We start from the raw sequence: 26,372 nt of genomic DNA, 5'->3' as shown, positions 1-26,372 counted from the left end.
CTGACTGCTACGCACCTGTGTGGAGGTCACAGACCTTGACCTGTATGGGTTCTGGGTTGACCAATTGTTCACCCTGATCTCCTGTTTGTGCTCTCTCCCTTGCCCCATCTCCTCTCCCTGCTGGGCCCCCCCTCCTGTCCTTCTCGCCTGTTCACTCCTTGCATCCCCCATGAGCCCCATGTGCTGTCAGTCTGGATGTTGGAGTCCCCGACTGTGCGCCGTGACAGATGTCGTTATGTTTCACCTTGGTTATTCATTAAATGAGGCATCTGGGTAACCATGTGACTATGCTACCTCTTCCAGTAGAGACGTCTCTGTTTTTGTGGCCTCTTCTGGCAGTGCAACTGGTCTCATGGGGGATTTATGCTTTGGTAATTGATGGGACCAATGCAGTTGCCATCACTGTCTGTGAAAAAACTGCTTTTACGCGAGTCTAAAATCTTGGCTAGGTCACCTTAACTCGCCCAGGAAAATGTGAAAATAAGTCAAATGATGAACGGTTCCTGTGCTTCACGATCCCCAGCAGCAGAGGACAGCCACATCCCCTGGTGTGTGCAGCACCGCACGTGTTATGCGAGGCGTGCGTGGTGTGTCACCGCCTATCAAAGACCAGAAGCGAACGCGTAATGTAATTTGTATGAGCATGTACCTCATGCCACCCTCTAAAAATCCATGTGAGCCATTCCTGCAGAGTCTTATCATTTAATCGTGGCTATTGCGATGTGGTGTCCCCTGCAGGACATTGACATTGATTACAAATATCAATTCAGGTTTAGGATGTGACGGCTCTTGCCTTTGCTGTCAACTCTGCTAGATTCATAGCAGTTGCACAGTTGAGACCCGACCCTCAATGTCTGCTCTTAAAGTCTCATTGTGACTGTCCTTGGGCCTTGGTCACTAACGCCTGGGTTCCATTCAACTGCCGGTCTCTGTAACCTGCACTCTTTCATCCTGTACACGTGTCCCACTGTCCCACCCATTGCAACCTCCTCATGATTGCCTGTAATGCCACGTTCTATTCCAAACTTCCCAGTCATTTGCCCAAAGGTGTGTAGTTTGCCACCCAAGTTGATTATACATGCGTTTCTTGCTTGATTAACAGTGCTGTGAGTAAGCCATTTGAACCCCAATGAGTCTGCGCTTTTGTAAGGGTGTAGACTTGTATGCCTGCACAGCGTGCCGTTTGTCAGGCTTCTGTTGTTCTGCAACCTCTAGTGGGCGTTACAGCATCGCTAATCCTTACTCCACCCACAGTGCGCATGCTTGGGTGAAGGCTTTACTCTGCCAAGATGTCTCCCATTCTCTTGCCCATCGACTTGCAGAGTCATGTAGCAGCTGTGTTATCAGAGGAGACTGGGAAATGAACTTGTGAAACGCTGAAATTGTGCTGCTCTGGTGAACTGAGGGTAATTAAAACATAAATAACACACTTTGCTTCATCACTAATGTGAATACATTAATTGAATCCAAATGGTGGTCATCTGGATCAATGAGCATTTCTTTAAACAATGCAAACTGTGCATCCTGCAGGAGTGTGCAACCTCTCTAAATCATGCCACTGGGTAACCACGTATTCTGAGAAAGGGCAAAATGTACGATGTGACATTTAAACAGACACTGCTGGGTTAAATGTATCCTGAAGTAGAGTTTCTGTATATATTGAATGCCGTTTAATGTTCGTTGTGTTATGAGAGTCTTCCCTTGTACAGTGCTCTATACTGCTGATGGATGATTGGAGCGTGTGTCTGTGACTGCCTGCGCTGCTGTGTGCAGGGTGTGGTAGGCCGTGGCAAACAGTGCCGGGCCCCCATGCGCCACATTCCAGGGGATCTCGTGTGGAGCAAGGTGGCGGGTCACCCCTGGTGGCCCTGCGTGGTGACCTCTGACCCAAACGTCGGCAGCCACACTCGCGTGAAAGGTACCCCTATCTCTCTCTCCCTGCAGTGTACTCTGCAGCTCGGCCCGGCCGTGGCTCTCGGGGCATGCCTGTGGCTACTCGCCTGAGGCCTTGCCTCAGTCTATGTGAACCTCAGTACATGAGTATTTTATTTTACACAATTGCTGAGCCTAGGCCCAAAGGTTCAAAATGTCAAATTGCCACCAACAACGATCACTATTGAAGTTGTCATAGGAGTGCAACGTGTTTTTTTGATTGAGAAAGGTTGTTACAAGAGCTTGGGGGAAAAAAACTGGGACGGAATTTTAAAAGTCAAGCAGTGCGAGTGAATAAGCAGAAATAGAAGTAAGGTGACCTGCAGTGTGGCTATTGAACTCTGTATGGATTCGACAAAAGTCAGTTTTGTCGACCAAGTCTTCAACGTGTGGAGGAAGTTCTCAGGAACCGTAACCATCGCAGCAGTAGCAGTATGAGAGTGATAAGGAGGTGATGGACTGCTGGTCAGAGAGTGACTAGAGTGCATCGGTGAGTAACTAGGTGAGAACCGACACCACTACAGAGATGTGGTGGCTGTGTTTGGTGGTGAACTGTGTACAGGCAGTCCTCGACATACAACACCTGACTTACGAACATCCTCACGAACCAGCTTCCATAATATATTTTTTACATCGACTTAAAAAGTGAACTCGCACTTGCAAACTGAATCGCCGGAACTATTTTATTCAGCGGAGCGAAATGTAATGAGTCGAGTCGCGTTGCGCTGGGAGTGAGTGTGTGTGCGTGAAAGTGAGCAGATGGAGATGTTTGTTGTGGCCTGGCATTCTGCGCTTTAGATGGCTTTATGGACCTTTTCCCTCTTGCTGCATGGAACCTAAGTTTGCTTGTGTTTTTTATGTTACTCCGAATATCTACCATGTATTTCAAAATACAACCCTGTGATCTGAGACATTGAGATACTTTCAAGAGAGTCCTGGGTGAGCACAAGAAGGGAAGTAAAAATACGGCCTGAAATGTTTGCAAAGACAAAAGATGTCAACTAAAAAAAATAGTAAAAACAACACCACAAACAGCAACTGATTATACTCTTTGGTTCTTTCGGTAAAGTCACATAGGTATAAAATGAAATAGATAACGACGTTTCGGGCGCAACACAAGCGTCCGTCATCAGGTGGGAAAGCATGATGTTATACCTACGTGACTTTACTGAAAGAACCAAAGAGTATGGATTCCTGCAGTCACGAAAGCTTCAAATCAAGATAGCAACTTATTATTTAAGAATAAAATTATTATTAAACTACAATAAATTAATTGGAGATTTTATTTTATCTCTGCTATACCTCAAAGAGGGGTCTTGTCTTGGTGAGATGTTGAGTATTTACGCATGAAGAACTTGATCAAGCCTGCAGTGGAGCTGCGTTGGCTGTGTGCGTCTCTGCAAGTGTCATTGCGGCTGTGGCATGTGTCGCCCTCGAACTGTGCAACCAAACTCGGTGTGATCTTCAGAGTTGGAAGGAAGCCACAGAAGTAGGGGGGAGCCTCTGCTCGTGATGATAGGAGCCACTCGGAGGGCGCCACGGAGGTGCTTCTTGCCCATCTGTCCTCGGTGCGTCCTGTTGCTGCAGAATACGCCAAATCGACGGTGCGCCACTACCACATCGTGCTGCTGGGCGGCGGTGTGGTGCAGCGCACCTGGGTGGCCGACAAGAGCACCGTGCCGTTTGAGGGGCAACACCAGTTCGAGCAGCTGCAGGGTGACGCGCCGTGGGGCGGCTCTGCTGTCAATGAAGCAAGTGGCCCCAAGGTGAGCACCGCAAAGGGGCCTGGTGTTCTTCCCACAATCCCCCAAGTGGTTGGTGGGTGCCACCCACAAATTTAGATTGAAAACTCATTTGTTTAGTGTTTAAATTTGTTGTCCTTCCCTGCACCTTCGATTGGCACGGTTGACTACGCGTGGTGCAAAAGAAGTTCTACCTACATACACAACTACTAATGCTCGAAAGCACTGCTTGCATCGTGATTGGTGGGTGAAGTGAGAAATATGCCGGGATGGTGTTGAGAAGAGACGATATCATGGTTTATTTTTTCTAACTGGCCTCGTTGTGTTGTGCAGCATTTCTCAAGATGTGGGTCACCATCCTCAGGGGTCCAATTGTAATGAGATGGACTCTGGACTCTCTAAATGCAGGTGCATTTAGAGGGTCTAGAAACCCCAAATTGTATTTTATTCTTTGGGTTGCAAATCTTTCGGTCACATTAAAGGGGTCTCTGGTTGGAAGAGTTTGAACAGCCCTGATTTAGAGGAAATATTTATTTACTTTCCTGGAGAAAATTGATAATCAGAGTTTGCTAATACAGCAGTAATTGTTACCTTGACACAGGTTTTCGCATTCAATATTATAATCCTGAATTGGCAGTAATTGTGTTAACAGGGACGGGTTAACACAATTAGTGGGAGAGGTGAGTTGCAGGTGTGTGTGCAGTTGTGATGAGTGTGAAGTATAATGTTGTCTTGGTTGTAAGTTATTCTGTAAGTTCTGAGGTGGCGGTGTTCTCCAATAACTACTTCTGATCATTTATTTACGGATGTGCTTATTAGGTCTGCACGGGTGGGCGTTGTTACCTGCATTCCTGCACGGAGAGCCCAAGGGCTGCGCATGTACAAAGCAATATAAGCTACAACTATATCTGGCATGTGTGTGCAAACCTAATGCAGTCATAACATTGTGTGGGCATGCACACACGACATCCAAACGTAGATGTCTAACGGTTTGGCCTAATGCCAATTCCATAGCAGGTTATAAAACACGTCTATGAGATGGAATTGCTGGAAAATACTTAGCATAAGAGTAGATTAACTGAACCTGAAGGTAATATTTGCAGACTTTGAAAACATTGCAGTCATGGCTGTTTTGAATATAATTTAAGCTACATTTCCTTGTTTTTGTCTGTTTAGTCTTCATTATTAAGGATGTTGATAAACTAAACAAACTAAATCCATAACTTCCATTAATATGTGAGTATGTACGGGTTAGCATTCTAATATCAAGCATAGTAAAATGAGTAACATTAAATAGAATTTTTACACTTTTCAGCAAAGGTCAACAGCATTGATGCATAAGCTCAGACCTGTAGTGAGGGGTCACAATAACTTTTGTACAGATGATAAAATATAAATTAAATATTAGTGTAGAGTTGTCTTGCTATAAGCAATTTACCTGATAGCATGCCATCGTAATGAAAGGGATCCCAAAAACTAGCCGATTAAATATATGTAAGCCTTTTCGGCCACGGTGATGATGTCACATGCCTAGATGTCATTATGCATGACATCTCATGACACGTCATGCGCCATTTCAGGTCATCGCATTGTGAGGCGCGGAAGGGTATGTTATTAATCGTTTACAGCCGTGATTCATTCGCTGTTGGACAAAGGTCTTCCTAAGCCTGTGCCATCTCTCATGGTTCAAACAATCCACCTAGCACCTGCACATATGATAAAATCAATGCAAATTTATGCTTTTTTGTGTATTTTAATAGAATAATTTATCTCGGAGGAAACGCAGTGAAAACCAATACAAAAAGGCGATAACACTCAAAAGTTTTTCATGACATTCTCTATGGTATTCACCAGCTTGCCTCCAGTGTTGGGTTCTTGGTGTGTGCCATCATGCCCAGCACAGGTCTTCTATTTGCATACTGTCTAGGATGGCCACCAAGAGCAGATACAGAATCAAGAATCAGGATATGTATACTGGCGGAATACGATGGCCTATAAACCTCTTTTTCACAGATGTCCAGTAGGGGCAGATCAGAACGTTGCAACAACAGACAATACAAAAACACAAAAGGAGTGCAAAATATAGAGAAGGTAGAACAAAAACTTTATATATACAAATCAAACTAAGCAATTGTTTTATCTTACCAGGTAAAGTCCACTGAGCTAGTAGTTTATTTTTCAGAAGCGACCTGGCCAAAAATGGTAGCTCAACGAACGTAGCTAATCATACAAACATTGCACAGAACACCATAGTGAGTATATTAATGGCCAAGGTAATATTACGTGACCAATACTGATTTTTACCAGTATTGCATGCCGATGGTCAGATTAACGTGCAAGGAATGCACTTACTTTGATTGTGGTGTTTGTTGGGGGTCCTGAGCCATGTGTCTATGTGCTAACGTGATGCAGTCATAACAGATGCCACTTTAACGTATGCTCCGCTGGTGCTATTCATGACTGCCAAGCCCCACGTGATGCTCCCTTGCCTTTCCGCAGCTCTCGAAGCACTTCTCGGCCAAGGTGCGTGCGCAGTGGGAGGAGGGGATGGCGGAGGTGGCGAAGGCCCAACCACTGTCATGCGATGAGCGGCACGATGCCTACAGCCGCCCAACGTGTGATGGTGCCGGGGCCTCGGGCTCCCCACGTGCCACTGCGCCCACCAGCAGCCCAACTCCGCCCGCCAACTGCGGCAAGCCGGACCTCCAGGCACGCGCAAATACCGAGCAAAAGGGAGGGCAGAGTGGCCACGCAGCAGAGAGAAATGGCCGGCAGTCGCCGCGCTCAAGCGACTCGCCCGGGTCCGGCACTGGACCAACGTTACCAAACTTCTTCAGCAGCCACATGTTCCCCTCGTCCATCTCCAACATTCAGCAGCTGGTCAACAGTCAGCAGCTTTTCCCGAACACCGCCAACAACCACTCGGAGTCAGGGAGCAAACGTGGAGGAGCATCGCGACCCCGCATCAGGAAGCGCCAGGGAGCCAGTGATGCCTCACGCCCCACTGCCTCTCTCCGTCAGCAGCAGCAACAGCTCCAAATAGATGCAGCCAAAGTGCCGCCACCTGCTGCTGTGGACACCATCATAGCCCAAGGCAGCAAGCAGTTGGTCGTACAGCCGACTACTGGTCGCCAAAGGTCACGTCCTTCTGCAGGGACGGCCAGCAAAAGCACCTCGACATCTAGAAATCGTCAGTCGGCTGCGGGTAGTTCCTGTAAGCAGCCCGGTACCAGTAGTGCCCCTGTAAGCTCTGGCTGTACAGGTACAGAAGCTGCCACTGAGGGCATTGTGTCGAGCGCAGCCGGCGGAGCAGCCATGAGTAACGGCAAGAAGAGACAGAGGCGCGTGAGAGCCCCCGCTTCGGTTAAGAGCGCTGCTGGCGCTTCTGTGCCCAAAAGGGCGCTTCGCAAGAGGGACAGAAAGACGAGCGCAGGGCGGTTGGCCGCACATCCTGAGGGCTCCAAGCAGGGAGATGGGGCGCAGGCAGCCGCACGCATGGACGCCACCGGAGCCTCCGCTGCGTGCGTGGTCACGGGGGAGGCTTCATCAGCTGCTCCTGCCCCTGACCCGGCCGTGAGCAAGAAGAAGAAAAGCAACCCTCCCCCCCAGGGCAGCAAGCGGAGTGAGATGGCCCTGGCGCGCTACAACTACTTCTGCCAGAAGCACCGACCACAGGTGAGAGCACAGACGGAACCGCACCCGGCGCTTGCATCGGGCAAGGCACAGGTCACGGGGGTCGCAGGATCACGGGGGTTGGTGTACTGTGTCAGATGGTGAGCTTTGTCTTCTATGGTCAGCGCTTTTCACACGGGGTGTGTGGACAGCTGTAGGTCGCTTCACCATGCCCGCACTCCTTGATTAATTCCCATTGTAGGACCTCATTAAATATTGGCAATGCCATACATTTTCTTACCACGAAGCGGACGTGAAGGCTTTGTAAGGAATTGTTTAATTTGCACATTTTCTGCATATCAACAACGTGTTGACTTGCATATTATCTCACATTGTGGAAAGTGGGGTCCTGTATAAAAACAAACTGAGCAATCTTGGTGTGCCAAAAACACATTATATATTTGCTTGGCTGTCTCTTGTCTATAACCTGACTGGTGTGGATATTACATTGTGTAGGTTGATTGCTTTTCTCTTTTGTTCTTTTTCCTCAATGTTTTTTTCTCACAACGAAATAAGTTTCCTTGATTTCAGCTGTAATTCAATTGGGGAGCATCGAGCAAAGGTCACGTGACCCCGAGGGCACTTCTGTTGCTGGAGACATGAACATTTCCGTGTCATCTTCTCCACAGAGCAGAGGCTACGTGTGTGCAGGGAACTACGTTGTAACTCCTTAAGATCATCAGTGCAGGTGCCACTGACTCTAAAAAGACTGCTTTTTATAGGCACAACGTGTTTGTGTTGTCCTAATTTTCTCTATTTAATCATATTCAGAATTGTGTCAATTATGGTATTTGAAAACTAATATGGGTCATAATCGTAAATGAGATGTGGTCAGTGTTATTGGTCAGTTGTGTGGCAATGGGATGAGGTAGGAGGCAGACCTGTGCCACTCAGATTCTTGTTTGGCTGAGAACGCTGGCTCTGCACCACAGATTCTGTTTAAGGAGAAACTTAAACATTCTTCTTTAAACTCTGGTCTGGTCCATCTGCTTTTGACAGAGGCAATGCGCCCCATTCCCCGCATTTTTATACGATTACAAAGCAATTGAGATATCATTGCCAGGTTAAGTTGAATGAAATCACTGATGGATGATGATGCTGCTTTTGTTTTGTATTTCAGAGTTAATTTGCCACTTAGACTTAAGAGCAGTATTCCACTGTGACATTGATAATTTCTAATTTTATTCTAATTTGTGTGTGAATGCTTGAGTGGATATCCCAGCATGATCAGTCTCCTTTGTATGGCTAATAAAGTCTAGCAACAACACATTTTCCATTAAGGTGATTGAGACAGATAATTGTGGAAGGAATTTCAGAGTGTTACTTTGATGCCCCCTTGATATTTGTGAATTGGGCATTAGGTCCTTATGTGTTCCATGGTCTGTTTTGGGTGGCCACAGTTGTACACAGGAGAGGTTTTAACTTTCTATTTGTGCATCAAGTAACCGCATTTGCCCTGGTTTGTGCGGTGGTTGCGGTTTAGGATTATTGGCCCATAATCATTACAGAAGATCGAAGAAGGATCTTTTGCGTGAGGTGTATGTGTGTGACTTGTGAACTCCGTTTGGCTTTCCAAACATTGGGGTTGAAGTTTAATTGTTGAAAGTTAAGCACGTGGGTCCAAAATGGTTTGCGCGAAACCAGTTACATGCATGACCAGTTACTTTCTCAGGAAGAGAAGGCATTGAGGTATCACTGGTGACAGCGGCAAGGTGGTCTGGAGAGATTATTTCAGCTGTGCTGAGGAACTGCGAACAGAAGTAAAATCCACCAACTGTGATCATCTTTCATTTCCTCTCGGACCTGAATCTTACATGATTTGTGTAACACCGCACACAAGTGCGAGCGTGCAGCTTGTCAAAGGATGGTGGAGACGCGATAACTAAATGCCCCATCAGTTGTGTTAATTTTGTGTGGCAGCATTAACGATGGTGTTGACACAGCGAGGGTCACTCTGTCGTGCTTGCCGTGGGTGTAGATTATGCGTGACCACGCGGACGCGAGTGAAGAGGAAGTGGAGCTGATCCTGCGTGCGCAGTGGGACACGCTGAGCGAGCGCCAGAAGTACCGCTACCGGCCGCCCACAAAGCCCACCACCATTGGGGACGAAGGTACCCCCCCTCCGATCATGCCCCATCCAGCCCCGACAGCAGAACAGCAGGGGGCCTTTGTGTCCAGTGCTACTCGCAATGCCCCGATGCAGTTGGAAGTGAGAGAGCAGCTTCATTTCACTCCCAGAACCAATGCACAGCAGGTCCTACCTTGATGACAGACTTAATTTCCTCTCATTGATGGCTGATTTAACCAGAAGCTGAAATCCTTTACCTCCAGTGTTTTATGGGATCCTGGGGTTCATGTCGCTGGGAGCATTGGAATTGGCGTCTCGATTGCCGAGCGGCGGCTCCATGGCTTGGGCTTGACGGCTTGCGTCCTGCAGCTGGCGTGCTCATCTCTACGATGACCTCCCCGCTGTGATGGAGGGTTTGTTGACCAGTTACAATCCCGAGTTTAAACCTTATCTGCGATTAAATGATGAGAGATGCCCCTGTGTAAATAAAGACATTTAAAGATTGTAATTTATGCCCAATATTCCATTGCATCAGAATACTCTTTGTAATGAGGGTCTTGCACTGGATTGTTTGGTGAGTTCCCTTGTAATGTTTATTTAGCACTTGTAATAGAGTGGGAGTACCAATAGGAAATGCACCAAAATGAGGGATGACGCTCTCGTGATCACCGATGGCAGGTCACGTGTCAAAGGCCACCATGCACCTCGTGGCCAGATTCTCAGCCCAGTGGGTTGGAAAGTGCGATGGTGATCTGTGTTCCACTAGCTCTTCTTTCAAAATGCCGCTTTACAGGTGAGCATCTGTAATCCATGTGGTTTCCAGGTTTCCCTTGTAAAACTGTTAATTCATCTCTGTGCTTTTCTTAGCAAATTACGTGAGGTTGAATCGAGTTGTGCCCCATGTATTGAGGGCATCCCTTGCAGTGCCACATGATCCCAGTGCAGGTCTACCCCTTCCTAATACCCCTTACAAAAGGAACCTTTGTGTCCGTGTCTTTTTGACCGTCGGTGTCGCCACCCATTGGAGAATGTTTGCATTGACAACCTTAGCAATTTCCCGCAGGGCTCGTTTAGAACATTTACCTTGTGCCACAGACTCGGGCGACAGCGCGAAGCGTCAAAGGCGACCCACCAAGAAGTTACTTGAGTCGACTGGAGATTTTGCTGAGGAGTCTCCCAGGAAGAAGTCTAAGAAGGACCTCAAGGTGCAGTGGAGTCGGCTGATTTAAACTCGTGCCGAGAAACCCATTGGCTGGCCGTGGTGCCACCCTGTGCTGCTGTTTCCCGTGACCACACGCTGACACCAGCCTCATGGAAACATCCGCAACCGTCGGCAGCTCTATACCGCTTTACTGCCTGTTTATCGTTGGCAGTTGAATTTTGATCTGACCAAATCTGAGCCGTTAAAAACCCTCCACCACATCACACAGCCAAACACATTTTCAGGGTTCAAAAAGAATGAAATAACTCCCCTGTGCGTGGGTATTTTGTTATAATGAAGACACCAAAACCTTGATTGTTGCTGGGGTTATGTTCTTAAAAATAGCCGCAATCAGCAAATCCACAAACTCAATCACGTGGAAAACATCGGGTTTGGTTCACGGTTCGTAATATAACATCCTCTCCTTTTGTTTTATGTTCCCTTACATATACCCAAACCTGAAACAGGAAGTATATTTAATGTAAAATATTATTAATATTTCCTATAGTGTTAATTATAACTTGTACAGTAAATGTATAGAATAAAAAAACAAATACTCACACTACATGTGAAAGTAAACTTGAAAATGAAGGCAAGGTTAATGACAGTGCAGTTAATATGCAGTTTGAAAAAGAACAAACTAAAAATACTTTTACTTACTATGAATGATGATGATGGTGATGGCCTGTGTATGGCAGCATCATCGCGAGTAGTTTGGGTAGAGTGCAGTACTCATTTACGATGCATGCGGGAATCTCGCCATTAACCGCAAATTGTCGAGCCACAAGGGCGCGATCCACGAACTGTACCTCAATAAATTTGGTGCAAATGGTCAAATCGACAATGGGCGAAGTTTTAGTGTACATATATCCATCCATGCTGCGGAACCGATGAATCATGGCTGATGATGGTGACGGATCTCCGCATGTTAATTTACATCAAATAATTGCACAACTGCAGTAATTAGAACTAATGAAATTGTGCAACATTCATGACAATTTGTAAAGATTGCACAACATTACAGTTATTGCAGTGACATTTTAAGTGACTTGTGTTCATTTCCACTAGTAACAATGCACTGTGCATTTTAATATAGCAATCAGTCCCTCCAGAAAAACGCGGAGTTTTTTGGTGATTGTTGCGGGCAAAAATCGTTGATTATGTGGCACGTTTTCTTAAAAAATGTGATGGAATATGCGGGATATTTATGCAATTTTATGCGATTAAATTGCGGGAACTTGCAAAAATTGCGGGAACTTGCAAAAACTGCGGTTTGATGAAAAAGAGAAAAAAAAGTGATTCCCCCAACACCCTATTCACTAGGCTACTACTTTAATGTAAAGAGTCATTTCTTATTACTTCATATGATAAGCAAGCATACTACATCACAGAAAGTGCTGGGAATATTTAAGTTCTCATCTTGTTTTATTTCAGACCTTAACAAACAGATGGCTCAAACTTACAAAACATTGAGTCGAACAAGTTCTGTAGCTTTACAAAATGAATATGCTACAACTTCTGTAAAAATGAATAAATAAAATATTAAAAAATAAAATGTGTGCTTCCTGTTTTACAGAGGTAGCTATACAAAACAGATATCTTCTGTTAAAATAAGTGTTTTCAGTGCACAGTAACGTAAGCAATACAGTAACAGTACAGTCTTACAGTAATGTAAATTTACATACTACTAACAAAAAAGTGCAATCTTTCAACTGTAAAGTTGCATAAACTCCTGAATAAAACTAACTACGTAGCCTCTAACACTTCATAACGTTCCCATGGCAACAGGGGAAATGGCTGCGCTTGTGTGAAGTAAACGCAATATTTTTCAACTTTCTGCTAAGATATATGTGACTTTTTGCAACGAAAATGCGGGGATTATGAAATCATGCAAGCCCGCATATTTTGCGCGCGGAAATCTGCAATTTATGCGGCGAAAGTGCGGCGTATTTGAAAAAACGCGCCCCCCGCATAAATATGCGGACTTTGGCTGATTTTGCGTGGAATCTTGCGATCGCATAATCGCGTTTTTCTGGAGGGACTGAGCAATGATAATTCATCATTATTATAGTACTCTGCAACTTTTCTCTGCATTTCAATAGAAGAGTACATGTCTAATGTGAAGCAAAATCAGCTTTAAATGCACACGAGCGACTGTTGCTGTATGTGTGCGTGTCAGGACGTGTACCACCCCTCATCACACATTGACAAGAGCAGGTCGGCCGGCACGGAAGACACCACGTCCCCCGAGAGCTACTCCACGCCGGCACCGCCAACCGGGCCCTCAGGTGACTACAGCACGGGGAGGAGCGGCCAGCACGACAAACCTCACCCCACCAACCCCCTAGCCAGCCAGCCAGCCAGCCAGCCGCACCTGGCCCCTTAGCCCAGCTAACACCACCCACCCAGCTTGCCTGGCTGCCCAGTGAACCACTGTGCCCCTCGCCCACTCTGATCCAAATTCACGGCTGAACTTTGATACTACGCATAAAAGGTGGGATGTGTTCACATCTGTAGCCTGCCAATAACCCCCCCCCTTTCATGCTGGACAATATCCCTCTATCTCACAAGGCTAAATATTACATCTGGCACTCTGCAGTGAAGAAGGGCATTGGCCATTTATTTTTGCTCTTCTGAACCATCTGTTTTCCACATGTCCATGTGAGCCTCCTTTGTGCTTGGGTTTTCTCACTGTTTTCACCAGAAACTTTCTTCTGGAATTGAGAAGCAGGTTTGTAATTCCACTGGGATCACAGCAGAATCCAGCCCATGGGATGATCCCCAACTACCGCCTCGTACACAGGCAGCACATGGTGCTCTTCCATTCTTCGGGGCAGTTCAGTGCATTGTCATTGCCTGATCCAAGATTGGCATTGGAGACCAAAACATGAAATCACAAAGCTTCATGCAACAATATGGTCCCATGTCCTGATTAGCGTGGTTGGCTATGTATGGTGTGAAAGAAATTCAACATGCATACGTACGTCCCCCGGCAGAGTGGGGTGAAGTTATTTTATCATTGCTGAATCTGGCGCCGGGAGCAGGGCCTAGCCGGTTCTGCCGGCCAGGCTGAGGCCACAGGGCTCGATCTGCTGGAGAGCTGCTCCACACTCGTGCGCCATGCTATCCCGTCGCACTGCCCTCCTCGACCCAACATGCATTGAAATGCAGACTCTCCTCTATTGTGATAACCCTCTAGAATGTTGCACGCGTTGCTGTGTATAATGTATGCAGTGTGTAATGTGCAGTGTCACGTGCTTTGTGTACTTGTCCTTTTCGTTGTGTTGTGAGTCACTGAGCTCTCTCACATGTGCTTGTGTCTTGTGTATGTGTGTGCAGTGTTGAGTTTGTGTCTCCATGTGTGCTGTGTTGATGCTTGGACCCTCTGTGTCCCCTCAGAGGTGAGCCAGCTGGCTGATGCGTGCAAGCCTCTGAAGAAACGTAACCGCGCGTCGGCGCCCGAGGCCTCATCATGCCCTGTGCCGCTGAAAGAGAAGGCGGCGTCTGGTGATACTGGCTCTGCTCAGGAGTCGGAGGTGAAGTTTCGAGCACACAGAAGCGTGTGTGTGCGTCGCTCGCTCGCCCACATGTACATACGTACACAAGCTCACGCAGGACCTGTTCAGATAGTTGTCACTGATGTTGGCCATAAGTGGACTGGGTCCCTAGCGAAGTGCAGTAAACACTACACTAACGCTCGTGGACACACATACCCACGCTCGCACACATGCACACAGGTGGGTACGTACATGTGTGAGTGTTTAACTACAATGGTCGTGGTTGGTCAGGTGTCAGAGGAGGGCCAGGTGGAGGGACCTGCGGAGGACGAGGAGAGCGCCGATCTGTCCCTGGCCACGGTGTCTTCTCACAAGCGCTCCGAGCGCGGGGCCGGGGGCTCCACCAAGAAGGAGAGCGTGTGCCAGGTGAGCCGGCCGGGTCAGGAGCCAAGTGACAGGGGGCTCGGACTTCAGCATGATGCTCTTAGTGGATGTCTGGGCTGCCTGCATCATCACGGCGGGTTATGCAGGTAGTGCTTGATCTGTGATGGAGGCTGCTATTGGGCCACTTACTGGTGATATTTTATATTTGTGTGACTTCTCCACAGCAGCGGTTCCCAACGTATCTGAACCGCGGACTGTCACTAGCAACCTTCGTCATTTTTAGTGGACCACTGTGATCCAATAACATTTGATAAAGTTAACAATTCTAAATGGTTGTATCTCCAATGGTTCCATGGCCACTTCCCATTTCCTTGCGGACCACGGATTGGGAACCAATGCTCTAGAGGTTACATTTCTCATGATTTAGATGTCAGCGGCTGTTACGGTACCATTCAGTTATACTGAGGCCATTCACCCTCGGTCAGAAGACTGGTCCCTCAAAACCGGCACAGTTCCTGAAAATTTTAAGATGGCTGCAGTCGCCTCACTTTAAAAAAGCTGGGTCTTGATCCTGAACTACCGAAAATGTTTCACTCTATCTAACCTTTCGTATTTGTCTGAATTTCTGGAGCGAGCTGTGGTCATTCGTTTACATCAGCACCTGGCTTCAAATGATCTAATTGACCGCTTTCAATCGGTGTTCAGAGCATAGCACCGAGACTGCTCAGGTAAGGGAGATCAATGATAATCTTTTGTTAGCATGAAAAGGCTTTGTCAGTCTCCTCATTCTGCTAGATCTAAGCTAGGCATTTGACTCCATTGATCACAGGGTTCTCCTTGAGTGACTGGAAGTTTCAATGGGGATCTCTGCCATAGCTTTGTTCTGGTTCCACTCTTACTTAAAGAAACGTAGGTACTTTGTCACGAAGGATGGCTGCAAGTCACCAATTAGACCGGTTCTCTGTGGTGTTCTGCAGGGATCTGTGTTTGACCCATCACTTTTTAGCATCTACATGGCACCATTGGGTATATATATAAAAGGGAAATTTGTGAATATGTGTGTCTGTTCGAAATGTTGAGCATACTTCCCAACATGCAACAAACTTGAAATTTGGCATGTGGGCAGCTTCCAGACTGTACACAATGCAAAAAGTATAAAAATAGACTTTTGTATTTTGGGGAGGGGGGCGCACAATAATTGGTATATATTTTAAATGCAGAACCTTGTCAGTTCACTGGTGTGGGTCTCTTAACCATACTTTACCCCCCCCCCCTCATCATTGAGGGTTGGTGAAGTACCAGTTCAGATATCACTCTAGACATGGATGGGTATCATAGAGGCTTGTAGCAAGGTTCACTAACCCACCGTGCCATCGTTTGTCTCCAAATATATCACAGTATTCTGTATCTGTACCAGCGGCATATCCACCGTGGGTCGTTCAGATTTCCCCTCTGCTGCTGCAAATGTTCTCTCATGTCATCGTGTCTCCAGATCTGTGAGAAGACGGGGGAGCTGATACTCTGCGAGGGCCAATGCTGCAGTGCCTTCCACCTATCCTGCTTGGAACTTGACACAATGCCCTCCGGCAAGTTCATGTGCAGCGAATGCAAGTCAGGTGAGGCCTTCTCTTCCCTGTGGCCATCACTCCTAGCTCTTCTCCATGAGTTACCTCTCCCTGCTTTAGACTTATGTTTCTGATTATACTTTATCGAGGGACCGGTTATAAACTAAAAACTATTAATTATTTCTATTTTACCAGGTAAGGCCCGCTGAACTATGTAGCTCTGTTTGAGAAGTGACCTGGCCACAAAGATAGCCCAACGAGAAGTGGCTTGTCATGTGGAAATGTTTCGCAGCAGCCAAATACTCCACACGCATGTTTCTAAATGTGGAAGGAAAAACCGGAGGACCCGGAGAAAATCTATGCGGCCACGGGGAGAACATGCAAACTCCATATATCCATGCATCAGAGTTGGGATCGAACTCACAACCTCCTGTATACCAGGCGAGGCAGTTAGCATCTCGCTACCACGGTTATGGTAACCACCATACCTGAAATGATCCCTAAACTGGTCCCTGTAAATAAAGCTGCCACGCTCTCTACTCTGGTTGTGGGGGTTGCCGTCCTCCAGTCCCGCGGCCTCTGCTCTCTCTCCCGCACAGCCTCTGTTCCTTCATGTTGCTCCTCCAGCATTTCAGTACAAGAACTCGTCTGCTGACTTGCTCATCTCCCCTATGTACCGGCGGTTCGACCTCTTCTGTAGTCTCTTGTTTGTTTGTCCACTTCTTCGGTGTGCTCGTTTGCATGTTATCTTCTATCCTGTTCCTCTGAATCGTGTGTCCCAGCACTGACATTCATCCCATAGAGCAGCTGCTCGTAGCCAAATATTGACTTCTGTGTTACTGATGTCACGCATGGATACGCGTAGGACAAGTTTGGTAGTTAAAGCTCGTGGCTCACCTTGCTTTTTGGGACTCGATCCTCCGCAGGTGATTGGTCTTCAAATTTTCACCGGGATGCACGTATGCTGCAACATACCACAGTGGTGATGACATTCGTCGGCTTTGAACTGAAATGGATCTCTTATTTTTTTTCTATACTGCATGTTTTTAAACATTATGTATAGACTTGCGCTCGCACAAAAAGCCATACCTCCTTTCTATATTTGCCTCTCAACATAAACAATCTTAAGTATTTTCACACATCCCATCAGCCACGTAGCCTTTTCAGAGTGCATGTTTGCAGCAGTGTTGGTATAACACAACCAGATTCTGGGTGCTTTCGATATGGTGTCTCATCAGCAGAGCCAGGCTTGCTTGAACCAATGCTGGTGAACTGCCACATGTTTATAGCCAAGGACCCGTTCTGTTAGATATGTCCTACATGGACACAAAACTATATAATGAATGTAAAGCACAAAATAATCATTCGGCATCATTTTGGAGAATTTAAGTTACAAATACACTTTTTTCTTTTTTTACACAATGTGTTCCTGTGCTCGCAATGTATTGGAGTCGGGCGGTATCGGTGAGCGGCGTGCCCTGCGCATGTTGCACGGCGGCGGTGCAGGTGTGCACACGTGCTTCGACTGCAAGGAGCCGGGCGCCGACTTGAAGCGCTGCCTCGCGCCGCTCTGCGGGAAGTTCTACCACGTGGAGTGCGTGCGGCGCCTGAGCGGGACTGTGCTGGAGGGCAAGGGCTTCCGCTGCTCGCTGCACGTGTGCCTGGCCTGTCACATTTCACAGCCCGACAACCCGCGCGCATTCAGGGGTGCGCGCCTTCCCACACTGCGCCATCGCTCACTAAACAAAGACACGGGTCCCCTGTGCAGCCTTAACATGCTGCTGGGGCAAGAGCTGTTAGTGAGCACAAGAGGTAGTGGGTGGCCAGCACCACGCCTGTCCGCCTTTGTGTTTCCAGTGCTGATGTTCATACGGAACCAGGTACTCATAATTTAAGGGTTATTCAACCTAGACGAGGCCCAGGACCAGGTCAAATATTTGTCATGGATTTTGGCCGTGATTAGAAAATGTACTCGGATCACCGGTGTCGTAGCGCAATGTGCTAGCCGCTCTCTACACAATACCATCACATATGCAAACACCATCCCATCTCACACACCCACACACTGCCCCCTCACACCATATCATCACACAATGCACATACACATTGTACACACACATACCACACCATTACACACCGCATGCTATGGTATAGCATAAACATGTCCATCACAACAGATGTAAAATTTAAACCACGTTGCGAACTTACATCCAGTTGTGCATTCTTATTCATGGTTCCCAAGAGTCTAAACCATTTTATAATACTCTTTCTCAAACGTAGGCCCAATACTGCAACGACAACGTGTTGTGAACGTGTGTGTGTACATTGCGCGCTTTCAGATGCACTTCTGCGGCCTTCTGGAATGTTCTTCCGATATTTGGAAGCCACTGAAGTGATGGACTTTTAAATTATATAGATTTAAAACTAATTTCTTTAGAACAGATTTTTGTGTTTAGTTTGTTGTCTTACCCCACACCTCCGATTAACACGGTTGGCTATATACGATGCGAAAGAAGTTAAACATACACACGTGTGTGTGTAACCTGCAACGAATGTGTGTGCGCGTGTGCGTGTTGCTTATGCTCCTTGCGTAGGTGGCCGCCTCATGCGCTGCGTACGGTGCCCCGTAGCGTACCACACTGGGGACAACTGCATCGCAGCAGGCAGCACCATCCTGGCCTCCAACAGCATTGTGTGCCCAAAACACTTTGCAGCCCAGAAGGGCTGCAACCACCACTCGCATGTTAACGTCAGCTGGTGCTTCGTCTGCTCAAGAGGTGGGGAACTTGGCGGTTTAGTAGTCTGCTCAATGTCAAAGTGTCCTGCTGCTCGTCAAACGGGGCAATGAGACGATGATCATGAAGATGCTGTTCTCCTTTCGGCATTCTTTGGTCTAACACTGGTGAGACGAGGCCACAAGGGAGGCTGTCTGGTGTAGGCCAATCGATTTCTAAAGACATTACATATAATTATCAAAGCATGTTTGTTTGCATATTTTACCACTAGCATGTGTGGTAATGCAGACTTTTGTTGCCTTGTGATGGGTGTCTATTTGGCGTTTGAACATCTTAACACCTATTCTTACCGGGAAGGGTAAAGCCGACTATTTTTTCATCAACTTGATATGAGCATAAAGGGTCATATGGATAGGCGATCTTAATCATTACCACCCTGGAGTCAGAGATGGCAACTCCACATCCTTGTTGGAGATTATTCCATTCATTGAGCACTGATGTCTTCTCAAAAATTGGTACTTATATATCTGAGGGACCCGAGAGAGATGAGCGGACTTGACTTCCTTGTGCGGCTTGTCAAGTCCTCTAGCCGCTGCGCCACCCAGCCAGATTCAGTCTGGGCGACTCGTCTTGGAGCCAGAGTGTTTGCTTTTCTGTCAATGGCAGGGTAGCATCCCTAATTGTTATTATAAAACTCTGCGATTTAATTAAAGTTGGATTTATTTTTCTGATTTTAAACACTGAATTTCCAAAAAGAACGAGGAGAAATTACGAGGCTTATTCAAGTCGAGTGCATTCATATAATCAGAATCACTCCCCGTTTCCTAATACGGAATTGTTTTTCTTTACGGCTGCTTTTGGATTAAATCACTGCAAGCTAATGAATTTATGCATTCACAGCAAAACCCCGGCAGCGGCACTAATAGAAGGGAACCCCGCTCCGGCACGCCAAAAAGTTCGGCTGGCTGCAAATGCAACGAGAATATGATACAATAACATTTTCCCAAAGACTATTAAATACGTGTATAATACAAAAAAAATTACTGCTGTAAACGCCATGTTTGCCGCACTGCTCACTATTGAGGGTCGATGCCCTCCGAGCAGCAAAACCAAGGACACACAAACGGAGGAAAATAACGCAAGGAGGACAAAACCAGAGTGAATGAGACTAAAAGAAAGGAGATGAAGCGAGAGACGGGGCGGTCGAGCGAGACAACCCCGCGGGAAGCCACTCGCCATGACGTGACGTGATGCACAGTGCACGTCGTGGGCTTCAGTCGGCGCAGGAGGCGCTGCCGACTTATTGTATTGTTTATCCGGCATCGGGCAGGTTAAATGTGGAAAACAGCTCGCTGGGGTACTTCTGAATTTAAGTAATAATAAGGACATGTACATTTTTAGCCTTCCTGTATATTTTCCAAATAACTTGGCATAATGATGCTTTTCAAATAATAAAAAAAACTGTCTTGGAAGCACGGTGACAGTGGGCAGTCAACAAGTTGTCTTGCGGCCGATTTACACATGTAGGCAGGGAGTGATGGGCAATTGAATGCAGCGGGAGTGGATTCTGGATTTACTCGTCATATTTCAAAATTAAGTGGAGGAATCTATTTTGTATGATCGTGTGGGCCCATTTTGATGCAGTTTTTTATGCCCGGGGAGACCTGGATAAAAATGCATGGTGTGAGACGGAACGAGATTAGAAAATGACACGGTGTGCAAGTTCCACTTTTAAAATAAACAATGAAACTGATTTCGATTTAAAGCTTTCGTGACTGCAGGGATTCATCTTCTTGGTTCTTTCGGTAAAGTCACGTAGAAGGGAAGTAATAAAATAATAAAAATAAAACATAATAAAACAATTCTCACGACGTTTCGGCCACAACGCAAGCAGCCGTCCTCAGGTGAAAACCAGGTCCGTCGAGGCGACAGAGTCTGAATGAAACAGCACACGAGCTTGGAGCATATATATAAGCTGGGTGCATTGACAAAGGAATTTGCATATCAAAAGGAATTTAGCATATTTATGGGAAATGCAGGAATGTGATTAGTACTGCATATGCATGTGCATTATGCAGGATTAACAGCATCAAAGGGAGCTGCAGTTACTGCTGCTGCAGCAGTTGCTGCTGCTGCAGTTTCTGCTGCTGCTGCAGTTGCTGCTGCTGCTGCACTTGCTGCTGCTGCTGCACTTGCTGCTGCTGCTGCACTTGCTGCTGCTGCTGCAGTTGCTGCCTTATCCATTTTAATATAACACTATGTATTATTCTACCCACCCTAATGTGTATCATACTGCTATATGTTTACTGTACAATTACGACACCATACATTACTCTGCACACTGCACCATGCCAGTGAGTGGAACGTGGTCTGAAAGTCACCGTAAACGTGAACACAATCAGTTAAGATCCGAAATGGTTTATTACGTCCTTCCAATGATTGCTAAGCCAGAATCCATCTTCTCAATTTCAACCGAGAAGATGGATTCTGGCTTAGCAATCATTGGAAGGACGTAATAAACCATTTCGGATCTTAACTGATTGTGTTCACGTTTACGGTGACTTTCAGACCACGTTCCACTCACTGGCATGGTGCAGTGTGCAGAGTAATGTATGGTGTCGTAATTGTACAGTAAACATATAGCAGTATGATACACATTAGGGTGGGTAGAATAATACATAGTGTTATATTAAAATGGATAAGGCAGCAACTGCAGCAGCAGCAGCAAGTGCAGCAGCAGCAGCAACTGCAGCAGCAGCAGCAAGTGCAGCAGCAGCAGCAACTGCAGCAGCAGCAGAAACTGCAGCAGCAGCAGCAACTGCTGCAGCAGCAGTAACTGCAGCTCCCTTTGATGCTGTTAATCCTGCATAATGCACATGCATATGCAGTACTAATCACATTCCTGCATTTCCCATAAATATGCTAAATTCCTTTTGATATGCAAATTCCTGTGTCAATGCGCCCAGCTTATATATATGCTCCAAGCTCGTGTGCTGTTTCATTCAGACTCTGTCGCCTCGACGGACCTGGTTTTCACCTGAGGACGGCTGCTTGCGTTGTGGCCGAAACGTCGTGAGAATTGTTTTATTATGTTTTATTTTTATTATTTTATTACTTCCTTTCTACGTGACTTTACCGAAAGAACCAAGAAAATGAAACTGATGTTTATTGATAAAGATGCTCAACGTATGTGTTTTATTCTAGATTTGAAGTTTTCGTGACTGCAAGGATCCATACTCTGGTTCTTTCGGTAAAGTCACGTAGGTGAAAAAATTAAAATGTAATCACGACGTTTCGATTGCAACACAAGCAATCATCATGTGTGACAACCACAGCAGGAAAATTTTTACTGAAGTGGGAGAGATACCGGAGTTAAGGAGTTTATGGAAGTCAGAGAGGGCATCTCTCCCACTTCAGTAAAAATGTTCCTGCTGTGGTTGTCACACATGATGATGATTGCTTGTGTTGCAATCGAAACGTCGTGATTAAAAAAAAAATTCACCTACGTGACTTTACCAAAATAACCAAAGAGTATGTGTTTTAGCTGTAGTAAACGGAGGTACTGATAAAGGTTTGACAGGCCTTGATTGAGAAGTAGTGTCAGCACGAACCCTGGGAGTGATTGTTGGTGATGAGGCCGGGTGCATAGGAGGATGTACCGTGTCTGATGCTCCCGTGCGCTGCCGCAGGAGGGAAGCTGCTGTGCTGTGAGGCGTGTCCTGCCGCCTTCCACCCCGAGTGCCTCTGCATGGACATGCCGGAGGGCAGCTGGTACTGCAACGACTGCAAGGCCGGGCGACGGCCTCACTACCGCGATGTCGTCTGGGTCAAAGTGGGCAGCTACAGGTCTGTGAGCGTGTGAGGAGATGTGTGGTTTAGTGCCACGTGTTCAGCGTGAGGGTCTCTGGTGGCGAGATGTTAACGACCTCGCCTGGTATACAGGAGGTCGCGGGTTCAATTCCGACACCTGTCTATTTGGAATTTGCGTGTTTTCCCCGTGGTCACGTGGATTTTTCACCCGGAACGCTGGTTTTTTCCTCCATAATTTAGAAACATGCATGTAGAGTATTTAGCTGCTATAAATGTCCACATTATAAGCCACTTTGTTTAGCTATCATTTGTGGCAAGGTTGCTTCTGAAATAGAGCTATATAGCTCAGTGGGCTTTATCCGGTAAAATAAGTTTATAGTTTTAAATAATTTTTGTTTTTGTGGATGTATTCAGGGGACTTTTTGTGACATGTGAAGAGGTGTGTGTGTGTGGTATTGTGGAGGTTTATGTAAATTGGAGATGAGAATGGTGTTGGTAGCTGGAAGAGAGACACCAGGCCTGCTCACACGAGGGCTAAAAAGTGATGTGTGGTTGTGGTCACATTCCTGCGTCACTTTCCTGTCTCCACATGTACAACCACAACATGAGAATGAGGCTCCAGAATATGCTGTGAAGCAATGTCAAGATCCTTTAAACTGCTTTACGAGTGCATGCGTGTGCCCTGTGGTGCCCTGGCTCTGTGCGTGGCCTCGCTGCCCTCGGCATGCGGACTGTGGGAGGGGATGGCCGTCTCGTGCTCTTTCTTAGTCGCCGATTGTGAGAGGCATTTTTGAGGTTGCTAGGGACAGAGGCTTCGATTATTCAGATTTTAGATTCTACTCTCGTCCCAATTATGTTGTTTATAAACTCTACCATAGAGGCCAGTAAGTGTGCTATAAGCCGTGTTGTCGTGTGCTATCATATACATTACCTTACACCACATATAATTGCATTTCTCTTCAGGTGCTGTGCTCGTTGTGCTCTTGAGGCTTTTGTACATTGCTTATTGTGTGTTATGCGTATTGTGTGTTATGCTTATTGTGTGTTATGCTTATTGTGCCGTGCTGTGCCGCGCTGCGCCGGTTGCGTCGTGCCGGGCGCGTAATGCCAATCGCACCTTGCCGTTGGTGGCGGTCTTGTGCCAAACTAAGAAAGGATCAATGCCACTGTGTAATGCAGGTGGTGGCCAGCGGAGGTGTGCAACCCGCGCTCTCTGCCCACCAACATTCTGACCCTGCGGCACTCCCTGGGCGAGTTCCCCGTGCGCTTCTTCGGCTCGCATGACTTCTTCTGGACGTACCAGGCGCGCGTTTTCCCCTACCTGGAGGGAGACAAGGGCAGCACGGCCAACAGGACCAAGGGCATCAACCGAATCTTCAAGCAGGGTTCGTGGAGATGTGATCTGTGGGACGGGTTGGGCTCTGCTGCTGTTCTTGGGCACCACTTTCCTAGCTCGGTGTGGGCCACCCTAGGCCCAAGCTCGCCTGACACGGGTGCCTGTGAGGGCCGAGTGCCTGCGCTGGGGAGATCAGGTCATTACTTGTGTGCTTTGGCTCCCTGGGAGTGCCTCTGCGTATTTCTTTCATGGAGGTGGAGTAAGGATGTTTGCCGTCTCTGACACTTAACCGTCTTTTTGGTAAGTCTGGCTCCACAATACCATGACACGGACTAGAAAATAAGCTTTTGGCCTATTAATGCAGTTGAATATTTAACTAACTTTTGATTTCACTCGGCAAGGCCCACCGAGCTATGCAACTCTTTTTCAGAAGTGACCTGGCCTCAAATGATACGTCAACGAAGTGGCTTATCACGGGGAAATTTATGACGGCCAAATTCTCTAAACGCATGTTGATTTATAAATGTGGAAGGAAAAACTGGAGGACCTGGAGAAAAATGTACTTGACCACAGAGAGAGCATGCAAACTCCAAATACACAGGCGTCAAGGTCGGGATCGAACCCACAACCTCCCGTTTACCAGGCAAGGTAGTTAACATCTACCGCGGTGCTCACGGTAGCGTGATCTAAGATGCCTTGGGGCTTCAACCAAGAATAAGTAAAATAACTTAGAGTGTTGGAATATAATGTCGCAGGAGAGCAAATATGTGGGCGGGAAGAGGGGGTCGTGATGGGTTGAGCACGAGTGCAGCGTGGAGGAGGGTGGGATACAGGGATGGCCATTGGCATGGCACCCAGAGGTCGGTGACCAATTGGGGGGCCCGAAAGCCAGACAGCTGGAGACTCGGAGCAGAACTTGGAGTTGGGGATTGACTTGGCAGCAACTGCAGGATTTATATGGCTGCTTTGATGACCCCATTGCTGTGCCCTTATGGCAGCAGTGTGGAGCGGTGATGGTATGATAATAGGTCATGTGGTCTCGTGTAGTGTTATATTGTGACGATGTTGTCTGGTGCTGATGTTGGTGTGTTGTGGTTTGGTGGTGGCGATGGTGATGTTGGTGATGCCGTGGTGTGCAGCCCTTCAGGAGGCAGCCAGCCGCTTCCAGGACTTGAAGATGGTGAAGGCGCAAAAGGAGGCACAGGAGAATGAGCGCAGCCAGCGCAAGCCTCCACCCTACAAGCATGTTAAGGTGCGCAGATGCCACACACCGCACCCTACACACATACCACCCCACGAACACCACTCGCACACCACACCCTACACACACCCATATACAAACTGCCACCTCCACACACACACCCATATACAGACCGCACCCTACAAACACACATTGCACCCTACACATACACGCATATACACACTACACCCTACACATACAGACCACACCCTACATACACACGGATATACACAGTACACCCTACACACACACGCATATCCACACCGTACCCTACACTCACCCATATACACACCGCAAACAACATGTACCGCACATGCACACACCCTACCACACAAATACACCCTAGAAAATTGCGTATACAAGCGTGATGTGCACGTGTGTAGGGAGCGTGTACCCCATGTATGCTAGCGTGTGCTGCTCCGTGTGCCATAGGTGAACAAACCGGTAGGCCGCGTCCAGATCTATACAGCCGACCTGTCCGAGATCCCGCGCTGCAACTGCAAGCCCGCGGACGAGTCACCCTGCGGCCTCGACTCGGAGTGCCTCAACCGCATGCTTCTGTACGAGTGCCACCCGACGGTGTGCCCCGCGGGCCACCGCTGCCACAACCAGTGCTTCAACAAGCGCATCTACCCCGACGCTGAGATCTTCCGCAGCGAAAATAAGGGCTGGGGCCTGCGCGCCAAGGCCAACATCAAAAAGGCATGTGGAGCCACGCAGCGTGCGTGTGGGCATGGGGGCCGGGCAGAGATCGCAGAGGGGGAAGGACGGGTGTCAATGCGAAGTTCACGTGGCCGTGGGTGAGGAAGCGCGGGATGAAATGAGCGTGTCCGTGGGTGAGGAAGTGTGTGTGGCTGAGAGGAGGTAGGTGAGTAAGGTAATGATGGAGGCCACGAGGAAGTGGACAGGATAGTGAGCGAGGTGGGCGGGGTCGTGAGGAGGTGAGTGCAGCCGTATTGATGTGGCATGGCTCCGGCTAACCGGCGTGCCCCTGCTGTGCTCTGCGTGATGCCGACGGCAGGGGGAGTTTGTGAACGAGTACGTGGGGGAGCTGATTGACGAGGAGGAGTGCCGCGCTCGCATCAAGCATGCGCACGAACACCACCTCACCAACTTCTACATGCTCACCATTGACAAGGTGAGCGGCGAGCAGCTGCCCCCATGCTCGCAGGCCACGTGCGTGAATGCAC

General features: G+C 47.5%; 1 protein-coding gene across 4 annotated transcripts in view; it reads left to right on the top strand.

Annotated features, from left to right (window-relative positions):
- The window catches only part of LOC133345673 (histone-lysine N-methyltransferase NSD2-like), a 37,505-nt gene that overhangs the window by 5,132 nt on the left and 6,001 nt on the right, over window positions 1-26,372 (top strand). For 3 of the 4 annotated variants that reach the window (XM_061556633.1, XM_061556634.1, XM_061556635.1), the window contains exons 3-18: window positions 1,774-1,918; window positions 3,520-3,698; window positions 6,174-7,349; window positions 9,325-9,457; window positions 10,510-10,619; window positions 12,795-12,903; window positions 14,015-14,151; window positions 14,404-14,538; window positions 15,989-16,112; window positions 17,568-17,768; window positions 18,656-18,838; window positions 22,486-22,642; window positions 23,786-23,991; window positions 25,082-25,194; window positions 25,615-25,884; window positions 26,204-26,320. In XM_061556633.1, coding sequence (XP_061412617.1) covers window positions 1,774-1,918; window positions 3,520-3,698; window positions 6,174-7,349; window positions 9,325-9,457; window positions 10,510-10,619; window positions 12,795-12,903; window positions 14,015-14,151; window positions 14,404-14,538; window positions 15,989-16,112; window positions 17,568-17,768; window positions 18,656-18,838; window positions 22,486-22,642; window positions 23,786-23,991; window positions 25,082-25,194; window positions 25,615-25,884; window positions 26,204-26,320 — 3,495 coding nt within the window. The remainder of the gene's footprint in view (window positions 1-1,773; window positions 1,919-3,519; window positions 3,699-6,173; window positions 7,350-9,324; window positions 9,458-10,509; window positions 10,620-12,794; window positions 12,904-14,014; window positions 14,152-14,403; window positions 14,539-15,988; window positions 16,113-17,567; window positions 17,769-18,655; window positions 18,839-22,485; window positions 22,643-23,785; window positions 23,992-25,081; window positions 25,195-25,614; window positions 25,885-26,203; window positions 26,321-26,372) is intronic. The other variant, XM_061556636.1, reaches the window with a different exon arrangement.

The sequence above is a fragment of the Lethenteron reissneri genome, chromosome 22, assembly GCF_015708825.2.
Source record: "Lethenteron reissneri isolate LAM-NWPU_2019-01 chromosome 22, ASM1570882v1, whole genome shotgun sequence".
Lineage (NCBI taxonomy): Eukaryota > Metazoa > Chordata > Hyperoartia > Petromyzontiformes > Petromyzontidae > Lethenteron > Lethenteron reissneri.
This window is presented reverse-complemented; position numbering and strand designations above follow the sequence as displayed.